At 50.6% G+C, this 18,502-nt stretch overlaps 1 protein-coding gene across 4 annotated transcripts; it reads left to right on the top strand.

The window, feature by feature from the left end:
- Nucleotides 1-5,013: 5,013 nt before the first annotated feature.
- On the top strand, nucleotides 5,014-18,502 carry lima1a (LIM domain and actin binding 1a). 4 transcript variants are annotated; one of them, XM_060055531.1, is made up of 10 exons: nucleotides 5,014-5,149; nucleotides 6,143-6,188; nucleotides 8,398-8,889; nucleotides 13,218-13,278; nucleotides 14,190-14,284; nucleotides 15,279-15,344; nucleotides 15,617-15,671; nucleotides 16,473-16,522; nucleotides 16,673-16,809; nucleotides 16,916-18,502. In XM_060055531.1, exons 1-10 carry the CDS (start codon nucleotides 5,025-5,027, stop codon nucleotides 17,976-17,978), a joined length of 2,190 nt encoding a protein of 729 aa, XP_059911514.1. In that variant the 5' UTR covers nucleotides 5,014-5,024; the 3' UTR covers nucleotides 17,979-18,502. The 4 variants fall into 4 exon arrangements, with proteins under 4 accessions (XP_059911514.1, XP_059911523.1, XP_059911498.1 ...); XM_060055540.1 differs by having other exon boundaries at nucleotides 15,617-15,672; nucleotides 16,477-16,522; XM_060055515.1 differs by having other exon boundaries at nucleotides 15,614-15,671.

Below are 18,502 nucleotides of genomic sequence, written 5' to 3'. Positions count from 1 at the left end.
CTCAATCATTTTCATGTTGGGCGGCTAGGACAAGAGGCGGGACCACAGCAGTCCTCCTCTGCTGTGATTGGAGGAGAGGCCGTGGGCGGAGGACACCTCATATGGCTTACATTTTCCATTTGAAGGTCGTAAAACACAGAGAGAGAAGAGAAACTAGATCATAGGCTTGTATAGCCTATATATATTGACATTGGGCAGTTACTGTTACTGTTAGATGAGTTTCAAATTAACAGAGTTGGTGGCATCTACCTAATTACTTAATCTGCATTATGAGTAATCTTTGTTTCCTGGGGAAAAATGTATAATAAATTAAATAAGTTGCTCTTCAGTACGTCACTCAACATATTGTTGTTCTTATGGTGACAGTCTTTAATTGTTTTGTTCAAACTATTAAAGTCACCTGATGTGTTGCACCAGCGAGTATTATAAGAACCAAATACTAATTTAATTTAAATTAAATGCACATAGAACAGGCCTACGTGCAGCGTACTGTTACCTCAAACGGATTTAGTAACTATAGGTCTCCATCTAGTGGAAGTAAAAAGTTATTGCGCGTTAATGTTAACGCCAATGTCTACATTGACACCAGCTGGACAAAATATGCAATGGCATGGAGGAAGCGGTTCTAAGGTAACAGTCAAATTAGCAGTCAAAAAAGCTTTATTGGCATGAGAAACAACAAACACATTGCCAAAGCAGGGGAACAATAATGAGGTAGTAGTATAATACAACGTTCAATGCAAAATATACATACCAGATATTAGAATGTTGAATTCTCAATGCATAAAAAGTATAATGTGGGATATTATAACAATTCCAGCAACTCTAGTACCTCTAAATTCAATATACAAAGTACATACACAGTATTTACAATGTGGAGGATGTGTGCGATAGTGAAATGATTGTGAAAAGGTGAGTCCAGGGGGATGAGTCTCTATTAGCAGCTCTGATTGGTCGGCTGCAGTGGTCACACTGGTCACGCGGTTCAGCTTGTTCAGGAAGTGTTCGGCGGACGTTTTGAATCTGAAGACAGTTCGTCGATCTCTGGCCCTTACGAGTCGTCATTTGATCCATGCATTGATTTACAATATTCATACAGTGATCCGACAAGTGTATGTAGTTACATCAGTGGACAAATCCCTCTCTTAATCATTTTCAAATAAAATTAGCTTGTATTTAATATTATATCCCTTTGGAATACTTTGTTACCTTGGTTAAAGGTTTGATCGGTTGCTGTTTAATGCTTTGATCTATCTTTTTTAATTAAACTGAATTACATTTTCCTTTAACTTATTTGGTAGGCAAGACCCATCACATTGTGATCTATCTACTTCTCGTCTACCCATGTAAAGGTAATGATTAAAGGTGCAGCATTGTGGGGCGTCCCTAGCGGTGAGGTTGCAGATTGCCACTAGCACGTAGTATTCGGTCTTGTTAACGAGACATTTCTAATGCCTCGTTTCCACCGAGCAGTTTGGTGTGGAGCGGGACAGCTTGGTTACGATAATACTGGCCTACACTGGCCATATGTTAGGGTGGGGTTTTAGGCCGATTGGTGATAGCCGCGGCAGCTACGTAAGCTACATCATAGCAGCGCGTCACAGTGTAGCCTGCTTATAAATTCAACAAATAGAAGAAACAACACATTAAACAAAGCACGTACAAAAAGGACGGCAAATTTGCGCAACATTTTCTTCAATAAACAAAGCTTCCACTGCTGTACACAAATACCTTGCGGGTACTGTGATTGTTGTGTTTATCTCCTTGTCGCACGGTGACGATTCTGTCGACCAATCAACGGATCATGGATGGCGTGTTTAGCTCCACGTTTTCGGCACCCTTTCAGACTGCTTGGTACCCCAACGGAGGGATACTGAAAGTAGGAGCACCTCAGCACGCTTATTCTGGGACCCTGCCCAACTTTTGGCAATGGAACCACAAACAAAATGGATTGGGCCGCACCGAACCAAAAATGCATTGCTCGGTGGAAACGAGGCATAAGAAGTTATTTGCTCTAATGGCCTTGGGTGGAAATACTTTGCTTTTTAAGTCGTCCATTTTTCCTTGTTGTATTTTTTCTCGGCTTTCCATGGCCTTTCATATGCTACGGTCGAAACATATGGAAGAGGTTACATAATTCTACGTCATCGACTCCAACCCTCCTACACCCTTATCAAGTCAAAGAAGTGTCAGACCACCGCACACTGGTATAAGCTGATTAGCTGATTTATTTTGTGCGTGCCGTTCGCTGTTGCTTCTTCAGGTTCACTCTTCTACACTTATCGGCGTCAACCTTTCTGCAATTTGGTGTCACGTACGATCCTCAAAGTACATTGTTATTGACGCATGCTAATGCTAATTGTCTTGTGGATCGTGACCTCACTGGTGGTGAGTCATGGTACACAATATGGCCTTGGTAAAACCCTAGACTGGTGAGTCATTGTACACACTATGACCTGGGTAAAACACTAGACTGAGGAGTCTTAGTACACTACACACTATGACCTGGGTAAAACACTAGACTGAGGAGTCTTAGTACACTACACACTATGACCTGGGTAAAACACTAGACTGAGGAGTCTTAGTACACTACACACTATGACCTGGGTAAAACACTAGACTGAGGAGTCTTAGTACACTACACACTATGACCTGGGTAAAACACTAGACTGAGGAGTCATAGTACACTACACACTATGACCTGGGTAAAACACTAGACTGAGGAGTCATAGTACACTACACACTATGACCTGGCTTTCGACCTGGCTTTTCCCTCCAAACAACAGCGATGGAGAAATGGATGCAACTGGGAGGGCATTGTTATGCAAAAACCTAGAGAATGGTACACAATAAATAATACACTTGAAATCTCTAAAATACATGAAAGATCATTTTATGTGGATGAAAAACTGCCAGCCAACATTGTTGCACATGACTTACACAGCGTTAATGGTCGGTGCCCAATGAACACTCTCACCTGAATTCAAGCACAAGAAGGAGAAATATTTGGTTTAAGAACATATTTTGCATTGCACTCAAAACAAGGCCCCAGTCAAAGCCCAGGGAAATGACCCCACGCCCAGGTTCTAACCTGAAGTCCCCTCACCTAGGAGCTGAGTGCTGCTGGGGAGGAATTATCAATACAAATCAGTGTCTGGTCCAGAACTTAGTGACCAGCCAGGAGTCAGCTGGAGCAGACCATCACGGGTTTGGGATTAGACCACCTGACCAGAGAGATGTGACACCAGCACCTCAACAAAACTCAGCCCGACATTCCTCAGGGTCAACATCACAGAAGACGGGGTCAGGCAAGGAAATATGGGAAATCTGTCACTGAAAAGACAAACGTATAGGTCTATATACACAAATATATTAAATTGACTCACATTATTTGGCACTTTTGCAATTCTTTAAAGCTAGGAAATGAGAGAATAATCCAAAAGGAGGAGGTTGAGAATATCATGTGATGTAATGTTATCTGTGATGATCTCAACAACTCATTCAACAAGGAGGCTTCACATGGGACTCATCCTCTTAAATTAGTCAGCCAGGACTTTAAGGTTTGCTCAACTTCCAGGAATCCAATGTGGGAGCCACCCCTTCCCCCCCCTCCCCCTCCCCCTTCCCCCAACCCCCTCCCTCTCTGTAGGCTGTACAACACTGGCTCACCTTGCATACCTTCAGGTTGCGTCTTGTCACACGGAAACAACGTGCTGATTGGATGGATATGGGCTCTTACCTGCCAGGTAGAGCCAATGCTGCATCACTATTGGATGAGTGGGAGTGATTAAACTCCTCCCACTTCCCTATCTACTCAAAGGCATACTATTGCAGGCAGCATATTGCTAGTGGAGAAGGATGTGGGAAGCTGTGTGCTGAACTGTGGAATAACAACGCACTGTGAGGAGGACAAGGACCGGAGACACTTGGACCTTTCAGGTAGGGGGAATCCTAACTAATAAGAACCAATGGTGAAATCTGAGGACTTCATAGTAGGGTAGGAGTGGAAGTTTGTTGAAAGAAAGCGGCCTGATCTAATGCCATTTAAAGTACAAAGATTGCGTCCAGTTAATTTATAATTGAAAAGATTTTGTCATATATGAAGCTGAACCTGATCCTGGGTTAACCAGTACATGATAAGAGTAAGCTTTCCATAGTCCAGCTGGGTTTTGCATGCTCATTTGTCTGTACTTGTTAGGGCTCGATGGAAGAGGTGGAATCATCTGTTTATTAGAGGCCTTTCAAAATGGTAATTTTCACGGACAATAGATTGTTTGTGCTCTCTTGTCTTTGTAAATGTTTTTTGAGAGTAGATGATTAAAAATAAAAAGTCTGCTGTTGTCGTAGTGCCGGATGCCTGCTGAAATAAGCAGCATTCCCAAACTCTTGTGCTTGTTCAGATAATGAGAGTTGGCCCAATTAGTGATCACCCTACAATAGACCACCTGCTGTATGACCGGCCAATGAGCAGGCAGTGGCTACATCAAGCCCATTGTTTAGCTGAGCTGGAGCGTGAGCAACTCTAGTGACAGTGGAAGCTTGACGAAATCATTGCATGTGTCCACTTGCCTCGGGCATTAGTGTGTGAATAAACTACTGGCAGATGTGTGTGTGTGTGTGTGTGTGTGTGTGTCAGAGATAGTCACCAGGTAACAGATGCTGATGTCTAGCCTGCTCACCTTATTGACTTGCTGACTCACACTAGCTTGACGTGTGAAGATATGCCTGGCAGTACCCTGATAATGAGATTCTGTCTCAGCCAGAAATTAGTTCATCTTTGGTGAATAAGTTAACCAAATGCATAGTTGCATGCCACAAAGTCAGCTATTGTCTGAGGCTACTAAATAATGTTGAGTGTTTCTGTTCACCAAATGATTCTTGCCATCATCTACAGTGTTAGGATTGCGACTTCATCTTCTTGGCTTGTGTTATTTTGACACTTTCAGTTTGCAAAGTCACAAGTTTCTGCGTGTGCTGCTACTCTGGAGTAAAGAAGAGAACGGTATCGCAGACACCAAGGCGAGATGGCCTCCGTCGCTTCCTTCAACCGCAGCCAGTGGTCCTCCCAGTCGCTGAGGGTCACCGCCAAAGAGCTGTCAATCGTCTCCTCCAGGGGCAAGAACAACGCCATCGCAGAACGCTTCTCCAAGTAAGGATCTCTCTCTCCCTATCACAAAGTGTTTCACTCCCCTTCTCTCCATTTCTCCTTGTGTCTCCATCTCCCACTGGGGCATTCTGTCTCTCTCCCCCTCTCTCTGTGTGTGTGTGTGGGGGTGTGTGGGTGTGTGTGTGTTCCTTGTGATGTCATTGGTCTACGGATTATGTTTTCTGTAGCTATGGAATACATTTGATCGAGTACATGGTTGACCTCAGCCGCGCCCACACCGCTGCTTACCAGCAACACTCCTCTCTCTCTGTGTGTGTGTGTGTGTGTGTGTGTGTGTGTGTGTGTGTGTGTGTGTGTGTGTGTGTGTGTGTGTGTGTGTGTGTGTGTGTGTGTGTGTGTGTGTGTGTGTGTGTGTGTGTGTGTGTGTGTGTGTGTCCACAACACAGACCCACTAGTCTCCAGTTACTCATCTGCTCTCTTAGACTGCAGCATCAAGAGAAGTTTGTTATGCTGTCGACCACTCAGAGTATGGCAATACTACATTACCTGTAGTATTGCATTCCTTTGTTGATTAAGATACTTTAGAAGAATATGGTGCCAAACAAATGTATTTCTTCTTGTGCCTTTTCATATTCTGGCCACTAGGGGCCACTATTCAACATCCATCACCATGGAGATAGACAAGGGGTTATTAATTAATGGTATGGAAGGTTCATACTAGCAGAACTTAATGTGTCCTAACGAGGCTAAGAAGAGGAGAGGTGTGTGAAACACCACGTCAATACATTTCAAAGCTCGACCTGAGTACTGGTGTGTAAGCTCATGAAGGTTTTCAGATGAAACAGGGTCGTGACATGAGACTCAAAACGTATGCTTTGAATCATCCCTCTTCGAACGGCTGAATCTTGCAGAATCAAGGGTCCCACATGGACACGGGCTCTCGACTCCATACTGACTCTGTGTTTCTTCTGGAAAGATATGATCAGAGGTCCATGCTATCTGCCTCTGATCCCTGGCTACTTCCTCCATCCTCAGATACCAGATGGCTGCAGAGGAGAGCAATGCAGAGAAGAAGAAAATGGTAAAAACGCACTCGCACTATAGAGTATACACTCGCACTATAGAGTATACACTCGCACTATAGAGTGTACACTCGCACTATAGAGTGTACACTCGCACTATAGAGTGTACACTCGCACTATAGAGTATACACGCGCACTATAGAGTATACACGCGCACTATAGAGTGTACACGCGCACTATAGAGTGTACACGCGCACTATAGAGTGTACACGCGCACTAAAGAGTATACACACAGAGATAGACACATAGACACAGACACTAAAGAGTATTCTCTCTCTAGCTCTCCATCTCTCTATCTATCTTGTACACAGAGACCCACAAAAACTTTAGTGTGTCTCTCTGTGTATACTCTTTAGTGACTAAAGAGTGTACACAGAGAGACACACACTAAACATTAGTGTGTCTTTCTGTGTACACTCTTTTGTCACTAAAGGGAATACACAGAGAGACGCACTAATGGGTGTAAACAGAGAGACACACTAAAGAGTGCACACAGAGAGACGCAGGCAGTACAAAGCCTCTCCTGTTTGCTCCCTTGCCTGCTGCGCCCGTACGGCCACATGTTGTCCTGAAGAGTTAATCCTGCTTTAGGCGGTAATCTGAAGGTAAGGCAGGCGTCTTCCAACGCAGAGCGCCAGCTTGGCATTGGATCCAGAGACACGAGGAGGGAAGAGTTTCTGTAAACAGAGCATCGGTTTACCGCCGTGTCCACGAGTCAAGCAGCGGAATGATCCGGTTCTGGTGTTAGAGGGCCTGGGGCTCTCTCTTGTTGGACCGTAAGCCGCCTTACTATCCCAGGTCAAACATTTCAGGGGCATTGGTTATTTCATGGTGATTTGTGCGCTGCTCATTAAATAGCTGCTTTACAGCCAGCCTGACGTGACGAGCAGCAGGCAGCGGTGAGGAGGGGAGAATCTGAGGGGTGGTTTGCAATTGCTATTGCCCTCTTCTCACGTTTGCCTCCTGAAAGAGACTTGTAACAAGAGTACTGTTTTGGAAACGTAGAGCAGTCTTTCTCAAATGGTGTTTTTCTTTTTAAATAAAAGTATGTGGGAAGGTTATTTTTCGTACACCTAGAAGAAATAGTTTTTTACTTGTGGTCTGCTACCTTTTTCTCATTTCCTGCCCCCCCCCCACACGGCCCCCAACCGCCCCTTCACTGACTCTCTCTGTTTCACATTTTCTTCTAGAGCCCACCCCCTTCTCCTCTTTCTGTGTGTGTGTGTGTGTGTGTGTGTGTGTGTGTGTGTGTGTGTGTGTGTGTGTGTGTGTGTGTGTGTGTGTGTGTGTGTGTGTGTGTGTGTGTGTGTGTGTGTGTGTGTGTGTGTGTGTGTGTGTGTGTGTGTGTGTGTGTGTGTGGAGAGGGGTGGGCCTTCGCTTCATGCTGATCTGATCACTTCTTCAGGCTCACATCTGGGACAGCTTGTAGTGCGTGCAGCCGGTGAGCGGATAGAAGCTCTCTCTCTCTAGCGCGGCTCTCTGACTGGACTCCGTCGGTCATCTGCCTCCTCAGGTTTCTCTTTTGATCTTTGGTTGATTCTTTAGTAGAGAAGTGTTTGATTCTGCATTGGCTAATGTTTCTCTGGAGTCAAACTAGTGGATATTTATCTATGTATGTATGTGTTTCTAGTAAGTTGTGTTAATGTTTTAGGTCTGTGTTGACAATGCTAGACTTTGTTCACTGTTTAAGCCTGATTGTAACGTTTATTGGGATTGGCACAATTCCTTTGTTAGGGGAGGACTCAGAATCAAGGCGTTAAAGTGTGTATTGTTTAGTTGGTAGGTTGTCTGAGAGATTTGAAGTGTGGTTTGAAGGGTTTGTTCTAAGGGTAGGTGGTCTGAATGGTAGAACGCTGTCTCCCTTGTTGCTCTGCTGTGTCTGAACCTTCTGAGACCCCCGGTCGCTGCTAAAGGAATGCTGTCACAGCAGACCTACTGCTGGACCAAGGCTAACAACATGACCAACTGCTGGACCAAGGCTAACAACATGACCTACTGCTGGACCAAGGCTAACAGCATGACCTAGTGCTGGACTAAGGCTCTCAACATGACCTAGTGCTGGACTAAGGCTCTCAACATGACCTAGTGCTGGACCAAGGCTCTCAACATGACCTAGTGCTGGACTAAGGTTCACAGCATGACCTACTGCTGGGCTAAGGCTCATGACATGACCTATTGCCGAACCCATGTGTGTTTGGTCTCCTCTAGGTGGTGGAAGCCTTGCCTCAGACACTGTGCAACGGGAATCTGAATGTCCTGAAGAAACGCTGGGAGCAACCGCAGCAGGCTAGACCCTCCAGCGCCACCAGCGCCACCAGGCCCACCAGCGCCACCAGGCCCACCAGCGCCACCAGGCCCACCAGCGCCACCACCACCACCAGACCCCCCAGCTCCACCAGCACCAACGGCACCACCAGACCGCCCGCCAAGCCGACATCTCTTCAGCAGCGCGCCGTCCCTACGCCGAGACCTCTAGCCCCCGCCGCCCCGCTGCTCAACACCCAGGAGGACACCCCGAACACCTCCTCCCAGCCCCCGCCCCGGGAGCCGCAGCGGGAGCCCCAGGCCGCGCCCCGGGCCGGAGAGGCGGCGGACATGGAGCGGCCGGAGGGGGGCGCCCTGGAGGTCCCCGAGGAGGAGAAGGCCAACGTGCCGCTCAGCAGCCTCAAGATGATGTTCGAGAACGGGGGAGCTGGCCAGGTAAGCCCCCCTGCTCCACGACGGGGCCCTGTGGGCCCCATGCAGCGGTCCTCTGGTGGTTCTGAGGCGTAGGGGCTGGGTGGAGATCCACCCCACCTCAAACAGCAGAGTGGGCGGAGATGCCCGGGACAGAACGCCTGCTTGTTCTTCAGGGTCTGCATGACGGCCCTCTAGCTATCATGCTATTAGTCACATGACCCGTGTTCCTCTCTCCCCCCCCCCCCCCCCCCCCCTTCCCCCCTCCCTCAGCTGACAGACGCCCGCTCTGTTCCAGCTGGAGGGGTCTGACCATTTATGGAGACGCATGTCCACATAGAGCTGTCGCTCAGTGGTCACATGGGTGACACCATGACTGCTTCCCTCTGAGGACCCTTTGATGAACGCAGAAGAATTAAAACGGGGTTTTGATAGGAGGATGGCTTCCAGAGGAATGGTGGTTTAAAATGGAGAAGGTTCCTGTTCAAACCATCTCCATGCAAATCCCTGTTTTCCTGGGGCCTGGTCAGGCTGTTTTCCTTTGGCCTGGTCAGGCTGTTTGCCTGGGGCCTGGTCAGGCTGTCTTCCTCTGGCCTGGTGTGGTCAGGCTGTTTTCCTGGGGCCTGGTCAGGCTGTTTTCCTCTGGCCTGGTCAGGCTGTTTTCCTGGGGCCTGGTCAGGCTGTTTTCCTGGGGCCTGGTCAGACTGTTTTCCTCTGGCCTGGTCAGGCTGTTTTCCTCTGGCCTGGTCAGGCTGTTTTCCTGGGCCCTGGCCAGGCTGTGTTTATAATATCTGTCAATAATCGGATCATGTTCATGTTCAGAGTAGACTGAAGGATTCGGTACATTGAGAGGTTGTGGCTAACACCTCATTCGTCTGTCTTCCGGTGTCTGCTGTCTGGGGCGCAGTAGCTGTGTTACAGGATGTAATGAAGTCTTATGTGAGAAGCTTAGTGAGCAGACGAGGTAAGTGGGATCTAGAGCCAAACTTTGACTGTCGTCCAGCAGCCGTCCCATCCCATCCAAGTCCTCACTATGATCCTCTGATCCGATGGGGACGGACACTGGTCTGGTTCCTCACAGGAGAACACGTAGTGAAGGATCCCAGAGAAGGTGGTCCTCATGTTGCCTGAAGGCCTTTCCTCAACATGCAGTTTGGTAGTTAGTTCCTGCTTCACCATTATAACTTGTTCCCCAAGATGCTTTCTTATAAAAACTTTGGGGGGGGGTGATCATGTGATAGCGGCAGGGTAGAGGGCCTGTCTCTAGTCCCGAGGGCCAGCGTGGTCCGGGACCTGGGGTCCCTGGTCCGTTCTCTGGTCCCGAGGGCCACCGTGGTCCGGGACCTGGGGTCCCTGGTCCGTTCTCTGGTCCCGAGGGCCTCCGTGGTCCGGGACCTGGGGTCCCTGGTCCGTTCTCTGGTCCCGAGGGCCACCGTGGTCCGGGACCTGGGGTCCCTGGTCCGTTCTCTGGTCCCGAGGGCCACCGTGGTCCGGGACCTGGGGTCCCTGGTCCGTTTCCTTTTAAGAGGGGATGATGTCATGCAGGCGGGCGGCAGCCTCTTGACTGAAGACAGCTGATCTGCTGGCTGAGGCCCCTCAGGCCCCTCCCCCTGGCCCCTCAGGCCCCTCCCCCTGGCCCCTCAGGCCCCTCCCCCTGGCCCCTCACGCCCCTCACCCTGGCCCCTCAGGCCCCTCCTCCCGGTCTCTGCTGCCCCACACACTCCACTGCTCATCAGTCATCGTCTCCCTTTCATGTTCCTCCTCCCTTTCTTCATCCTGTTTTTTATCTATTTCCCGCTGTTTACCCTCTCCGTAACTAGTAGCAACCCCCCCCCCCCCCCCCCCCATCCCTCTCCCATCTCTTATCCCATCAGTCCGGAACGAGTTGAGGCGGGGGAGTGGTCTAATGTAGTCCTCAAGGGGGGGGGGGGGGGGGGGGGACCGGGGTATAATGTAGCCCTGGGGGGGTGTGGGTGTGTGTGTGTGTGTGTGTGTCTCGGGGGGGTGGTGGGCGGTGTCATGCAGTCATGAGGCAACGTGCTTCAAAATGAATCGAGCTGACCCTTCTTTGTCCCGCAGTACAGCAGCCCCCCCCCCCCCCCCCTCCGCCAGCTGCTTCTCTTTAGGCTCCAACATTTCCCAAATGCTCCCGCCCCTTCTAGTACTACACACACACACACACACACCCACCCATTCCCAGCGCTGCACCAGTTCTCCAAAACACACACACACACACACAATCTTTCGGCCACACCCTCAACACCTGCTCCCAGTCAACCTCCCTCTAAAACCATCTGCACCCCACCCACCCACGGCAAGCCCCCCCCCCTCCTCCTCCTGCAGGACAGCTCCACCAGGAGGTCTCAGTCCAGCTCAATACTGACTGGGACTGGTGCCTGTTCCTCCTCCCTCTCTCTCCTCGCTCTGTCCCAGTGTCTCTCTCTCTCTCTCTCTCTCTCCCCCTCTCTCTCTCTCCTCGCTCTGTCCCAGTGTCTCTCCCTCTCTCCCTCCGTCTCCCTCTCCTCGCTCTGTCCCAGTGTCTCTCCCTCTCTCTCTCTCCTCGCTCTGTCCCAGTGTCTCTCCCTCTCTCTCTCTCCTCGCTCTGTCCCAGTGTGTCTCTCTCTCTCTCTCTCCCCCTCTCTCTCTCCTCGCTCTGTCCCAGTGTCTCTCTCTCTCCTGCTGGAGCCCAGAGCTCTGGCTATTGATCTCTCTGTAGATTAACCAGATCCCTGCTTTGTCTGCTTTGGATTCCCTGAGAAGTGCCCATCTTGTGCACTTGAAGCGGCCCGTCTTGTGGATCTAAGGTCTCTCCTGGCCCTTCAGAGGGGAGGTAGCTATGTGCTTGTTGTTGATTGTGTCAGTAGTGCTACAGTCGGCGCCGTCTGAAATGTATTTCCTGCGAGGTTCCCTGATTTGTCTTGTGATTGTTTATCAGTGTAATCAGCTTGTTCCTACTGATCTCCCGGAGCGCTGAAGAGTGTTCTGAGGACACGGCCGTCCGCCGGCCTCCCGTCTCAGTGGCCTCTAGGGGGGAGGGAGCTGTTGCCTACATGTAAACTTGCGGTTACATTTAGTTCTTGATGTTTGTCAGCAGTTCCTCTCTGTGCACACGGTGTGCGTGTGTGTGTGTGTGTGTGTGTAGGTGAGATGTTGTTGCAGCGCAGACTCTGCACTAGAGCTTTCCGGTTTAGGGGAGGAAGTTGGCTCACCGCACGTTTGTCGGGCTTTAGAAAGGAAGAGGCAGAACACTGGGGGACCGTAGAGCAGTGCGCCGTTACTGACTTGTGTTTGTTGACTGGGTGTGTTGTTGGGGACAAGGGGGCTGCAGTGTTGGGGGGGGGGGGGGGGGACAGGGCGGGGGAGTGTGGTGTTGGGACAGTCTGTCTGTCCAATGGTCTGGCGGTGGCTTTAAGGGCGTCTGGATTAGTGGCATTGTCTCGTCTACCCAGCCTGGCCCTGCTGTTTCTCTACATCCCTCCCCTAATGACGCGCGCGCGCACACACTCCGGCACACACCCACTCCGGCACACACACAGCCCTCCTGGGGGGGGGGGGGGGTTGATAATCCTCTCGGGCCGATCCATTCCCGTGCGGATGAAGGGGTGCTCCTCGTGGCACTGGGGGTCCGCAGCCTGTCAGTCATATCATCACTCATTGCTTCCACATGGATGTGTCCTAATTGGCCAATAAAGGGCGTCCCAGTAAGGCCATTGGGCGTCCCAGTAAGGCCATTGGGCAATGGTTCATTTTTGTTGGACCTTTTTAGCTCCACCTTAGTGACCCACAGACACACCAGTCTCTGTAGACCCCCTCTCTGCCTGTAGGCCAGCCAAACCCCACGCGCTGCCCAGCTTTTTCCTTCAAAACTGATTGATCCCAGGGGTTGGGGTTGGGTGGGGTGGGGTGGGGTGGGGGGTTCTTGATATCCCATTTCTGTGTTGGGAAGGTTCTCCAGTAACATCAGGATGTATGGTAGCGATATGTTACACCAGTATGGGGGGAAAGGGGTTCCTGCAACCTTCAGTGGTCATCAGGTCCTGTGGCACAGTGTATTTGTTGTAGTGGCGAGCAGGAACTTAACCTCCTAACCTCCACACACACACCCTCAGTCGGGGGGGTGGGGGGGGGGGGGGGTGGTGTGTGGATTAACGGGGTGGAGACTGTCACCCTGCCTGTCTTTGATTCCGTGTCCCTGCTCTCTTAATTGAGCCTTTGTTTCCCCTTTTTGGAGACGTGTTTTCATCAGTCTTCCGCAACTTCCTGTCTGTTTGCAAGACTGCCAGACATCTAGCCTGTGGGTATCACACTGGTGTTTCTAGCAGTGTGAATAAACAGTGTTCCTCTTTGCTCAGGTATCTAGTGAGCAGGAAGAGACGGGAGGAAATACTGCAGAAATGGACCATCTATCAGGAGGTAAGCACACACACACACACACACTTTACACACATTTTATGAATATTAATAATTTGGTTTAAAATTACCTGAAGAAATGTATTTTCAGTTTAGACAGCATTATCTTTTTCTGTGTATTCTGAAAGGGGTGCATTCAAAATCCCCTCATCATGAGCATATCATACATTGCTGGCATAACATCAAAACCAAGAACAATCAACTGTTCGAGGTATTCAGAGTGAGGAGGTGGTCCTCCTCAGTGAGTTAAAGGTGAGGAGGTGGTCCTCCTCAGTTAAAGGTGAGAGAACGCTGAACTTGCTCTTCAATATTATACTTGTGCAACTCAGAAACTTAAACTCAATGTTTTCAACGGTATTAAACAGGGTTTGGATTTACATTATGGACATTTCTGAATGTTTTTTTGCTTGAGTCATTGATGCACTGGTTATATTACCTTCAAGTAGTCAGTGTGGTCTCAACTGTTGCTTGTTCCTTCTGTACAATTGATTCTGTATTAATGCAAATGATCAGTGTCAAAATGATATGACATGGAAATCCTTGACCATGTTGAAATAAATACTAAAGGGTCAGTAAAGTCTAATGTAATGTAGAGAGAGAGCAGAGTCCTCGTCTCTCCCTGTGATGTAAAGAGAGCAGAGTCCTCGTCTCTCCCTGTGATGTAAAGAGAGAGCAGAGTCCTTGTCTCTCCCGGTGATGTAGAGAGAGAGCAGAGTCCTCGTCTCTCCCTGTGATGTAAAGAGAGAGCAGAGTCCTCGTCTCTCCCTGTGATGTAAAGAGAGAGCAGAGTCCTGGTCTCCCTGTGATGTAAAGAGAGAGCAGAGTCCTGGTCTCTCCCTGTGATGTAAAGAGAGGGCCGAGTCCTGGTCTCTCCCTGTGATGTGTGTGTAAAGTGTGTGTGTGATCCTGTGTAGGGCCGGACGGGGCCGAGTCCACTCCTCTGAAGGACAGGATGGCTCTCTACCAGGCTGCCGTCTCCAAACAGGAAGCCCTGCCCACCTCCGTCAGTGTGAGTGCTCCTGTCACCCCCGACCTCGACACAACGCTCCGCATGACATTCAGTTACTTTAAGGCCCAATCCCATTTCTACCCCTTACCCCTTCCCCTTGTTTTGAAGGGGTAAGGGGTAGAATTGGGCTTGGGCCTTACAGTGGGATTGGGATTGGGCCTTACAGTGCAAGCCAAGAGAGCCCTGTGTTTCTACCGCGCTGAGCAGAGCCCTTTTCCCTTTAGTTCCAATTTGCACTAAATGGTAAACGGACTGCATTTATCTTGCGCTTTTCTTACCAGTGGCCACTAAAAGCGCTCTACAATAAATCTTGCCTAACAATCACCCGTGGCGGTGTCAGCCACGCAGGGAGACAGCCAGCGCGTCAGGAGCGGTCAGGGTGAGGCGTCTCGCTCTGGGACCGCCTCGACACGCGCTAGGTCGGATATAGGAGGAGCCGGTGGTCTAACCAGCAACCTTCTGGTTAGCAGCCAACCCGCTCTACCGCCTGAGCAACACGCAGTCCCTAACGTTCCAAAAGCAAAAGCTTGGTTATTCACGAGCAAACATTTTTGAATAACTAAGCTAACAGTTCTTATCCTCGGTGCGTCCCCCTGATTGGCTGCCGACACACTACCTACTAAACATAACCATCGCTTCCCTACTGGGATGTGTGTGTGTGTGTGTGTGTGTGTGTGTGTGTGTGTGTGTGTGTGTGTGTGTGTGTGTGTGTGTGTGTGTGTGTGTGTGTGTGTGTGTGTGTGTGTGTGTGTGTGTGTGTGTGTGTGTGTGTGTGTGTGTGTGTGTGTGTGTGTGTGTGTGGCACCGTGGCCAGAGGTTCCTGTGTTGGTTGTTACATTGAATTGATTGCGGCACATGGCCTGCCTCCTGGTCACCTTAAACTTGACCATCTGTAACCAATCCCTTAATAGAAGCACCTGACAGCCAAACATTATGTGGCTGTGGGCAGCGAGGGAGTGATCCATCATCATACTCTGTGCCTGTGTGTCTACAGAGTGACCAGCTGGATAGCTACAGTGGAAAGCAGAAGGAGAATGTTCCCCCCTACAGTCCAGACAAGGTGAGTACCTTCGCTGAGGCTACATGTTACTGGTTAGAAATAAAAGTGTTGTTCTTTTTCGCCCATGCTTTCACTAAAATGCAACGATAATTCCACAGCAAGATATTCTACGGGTACGGTATATTTAAAATTACACAATATGTGCTCAAGGTCTAACGTCAGTGTCTCGCTCTGATCCAGGCTGACTGTCTGGTTCTGAAGGCCGTCTGGTCCTCCGTTATCCAGTAGAACACATGAGCCACAAGCTAATGGAAATGTTTCCCTCCCAGCAGGGTCCGGACTCTGAGCCCAACAGCAGGAAGCCCTCCAGCTCCTCCGACACCAACGGTAACTCCCTCTATCTGTGTGTGTGTGTGTGTGTGTGTGTGTGTGTGTGTGTGTGTGTGTGTGTGTGTGTGTGTGTGTGTGTGTGTGTGTGTGTGTGTGTGTGTGTGTGTGTGTGTGTGTGTGTCAGAGATTAGACCACCAGGGATGGGTCTCTACTGTAGCAGTACCAGTAGCTCCAGGCTGCTGCTGTATGGGTTCTGTTTCCAGACTTTGTTGGCGATGAGCTGAATTGGTGATCGTCCCAAGCATTGTTTAAATGGAGGCAGCCTTTTGAGTTCAGCTCTATCTTGTTTTAACACGGAGACCCCTGCTGTGAAGCTACGGCCTGGGAGGTCCCGCCTCAGGAGGCTGGGTTTCCAGGTCGCCCAGTATTTAAGTCAACATTCAGGGAACGCACAATTTCCGGTTTCGGAAACCCAGAGCGGCTCGACCGGGATAGAGCTTGTAGGCAATAGGTCATCTCTCCATCGTTTAGTTAAACAAACAACATCATAACACCCAGAAGTAACGTATTTCAAGGCTATCGTTAGTTCCTACTGTCCTGATGTTGCCATAACACTACACTTAACGTGACAATGTCTTCATTGAAATAGATAAAAAACCAAACATCACGACAGAGCAGTGAAGTGCTTTATTCAGAGTTCTGGTTAAAGAGTTTAAAGTTGAAAAGATATTATAACTTGAAACAGGACTGGTTTGTGACCCCCATGTTTGTATCTTCCGTGTGTTTGTACAATGCCTCCCTCTAGTGTCTGTTCTTGGTCATTGCCCGCTTACATTTATTCTCTTTAAATCCACCAGGCGGCGGCGGCAGCAGCAGCGGCACCCCGGGGTCCTCTCAGCCGAAGAGGGTGAGCACGCCCTTATGGGATTAATAAAATAAATGAGTATCATATATATTATAGACTGTATGGCTGTGGAGATTCAGAGTTTCAAAAGGTGGGGGTCTAAATTCTGCTCAGAGGATCCGTTTGTTTATGGACTGCATTTCCGTTTTGTAGCAAAACTTCCGCCCTCCGGCGAGGGAGACGTGTGTCTCCTGTTCCAAGACGGTCTACCCCCTGGAGCGTCTTGTGGCCAACCAGCAGGTGTTCCACAACACCTGCTTCCGCTGCACGCACTGCAACACCAAGCTCAGGTGAGGACCCAGAGACGCAGTCAGTCGACTGCGTTGCACAATCCACTGTTAACGTCGGCTCCGACGTGAGGTCTCACTGCGTTGTCCTCCGTCCCCCTCGGCCCAGCCTGGTGAACTACGCCTCTCTGCACAACAACGTCTACTGCAAGCCGCACTTCTGCCAGCTGTTCAAGGCCAAGGGCAACTACGACGAGGGCTTCGGCCACCGGCCGCACAAGGAGCTGTGGGGCGCCAAGGGGGAGGCCGGCGAGGGCTCACCGCCGGCCAGGACCGAGACCAGACCCAAGCCCCAGACCCCGGCTCCGGAGCTGGACAGTCCCAGCGTGGAGGACTCCCCTCTGGCCGCGGTCAACGTCCTCATGGCCACCATGGAGACCATGGCCCAGGGCTCGGCGGAGAGACCCCCGCGGCCCGCAGAGACCCGCCGCCTCAAGATCTCCTGGCCCCCGCGGGCCGAGGCGGAAGCGGAGGCTGCCGGCGGGGGGCCCGCCCTCACCGCCGTGACCCCTGCCCTTAACGGGGCCTCCGCCGCCGCCAAGCAAGTCCGAGCCAAGTGGCCCCCGGAGGAGGAGCTGTCCTCCCTGTGCGCCCCCAGGGGGGAGAGCCCCGAGGCCAGCGAGCTGTCCGGCATGCGCAGGAGCTCCTCCCTGAAGGAGCGCCGCCGGCCCTTCACACTGGCCGCTCGGAGCGCTGCCCCCGACGGCCCCCCGGCCCCCCCGCAGCCACGGGATCCGGGGCACCAGGGCGACGGCCTGGCGCCCTCCACCAGCATGGAGCTACAGCAGCCGCAGGCCGGCGGCCAGTCTGACGACCCGACGGCCACGCGGGACAGCTGGGTGGATGACGAGGAAGAGGAGGAGCTGCGAGGGGCTGAGGAGGAGGGGGAGGAAGAAGAGGGGGTGCAGATGGAGGAAGAGCAGATGGAAGAAGAGGACATCCTTTTGGATGAAGAGGAAGAGGTGCCATCACTCCAGGGGAGTCCCATGGAGCCCGCCGGGCTGTCGTCTGCCGACAGCGAGCAGGGGGCCGTCGGCGACCCGGCCCCCCAGGACGCGGGCCCCTGGGACCGCGAAGAGGAGACGCCACCAGAGAAGGAGGCACTTTCTGTGGAGGAGATGATCAAACGGAACCGTCACTATGACGACGAGGAGGAAGAGGAGGATGTATGAATGCGAAGCTCTTCAGCAGTGTGCTCTCAGGTCCTCCTCTCCTTCATCTCATTGGACCACGTTCTGCTGCTTCACTCCAGACACTTGGTGCCTCTCTGACCGGTGTTTCTACCTTCTGACCTTCTTGAACCTTGCAAGACATTCCTAAAATATTAGCATCTCTCACTGTCGGTGACGGTTTAAGAAAAGTGTTTGTCTGATGCAAGTTGATTTTTAAATGTAAAGAAGTACATCTCATCCTTCAAGTACTTATTTTTAGATTTCAAGGTAGGCTGAGGTGAGTGCTCTTGTGCTACGCTATGCACTTGTTATTACCCAGAACACACCTGGGCCTCTGTAGTATGAGACGGGGAATACTAGGGTTAGAAACGATAGATGGCTCAAAGGATGTTCTTCTGCCCCCCTGCCTTTCTCACTTTCCTCCTTTTTTATGATGTGTAATGCAAGCAAATACTGCTACCATCATTGTTTTATGTGGACCAAAATATGTACTGTTCATACAAATAAAGAATTGTTATACTCAA

Source organism: Gadus macrocephalus, chromosome 1 (assembly GCF_031168955.1).
Source record: "Gadus macrocephalus chromosome 1, ASM3116895v1".
Lineage (NCBI taxonomy): Eukaryota > Metazoa > Chordata > Actinopteri > Gadiformes > Gadidae > Gadus > Gadus macrocephalus.
Note: the sequence above shows the minus strand (reverse complement) of the source record. Positions and strands in the feature narration are given on the sequence as shown.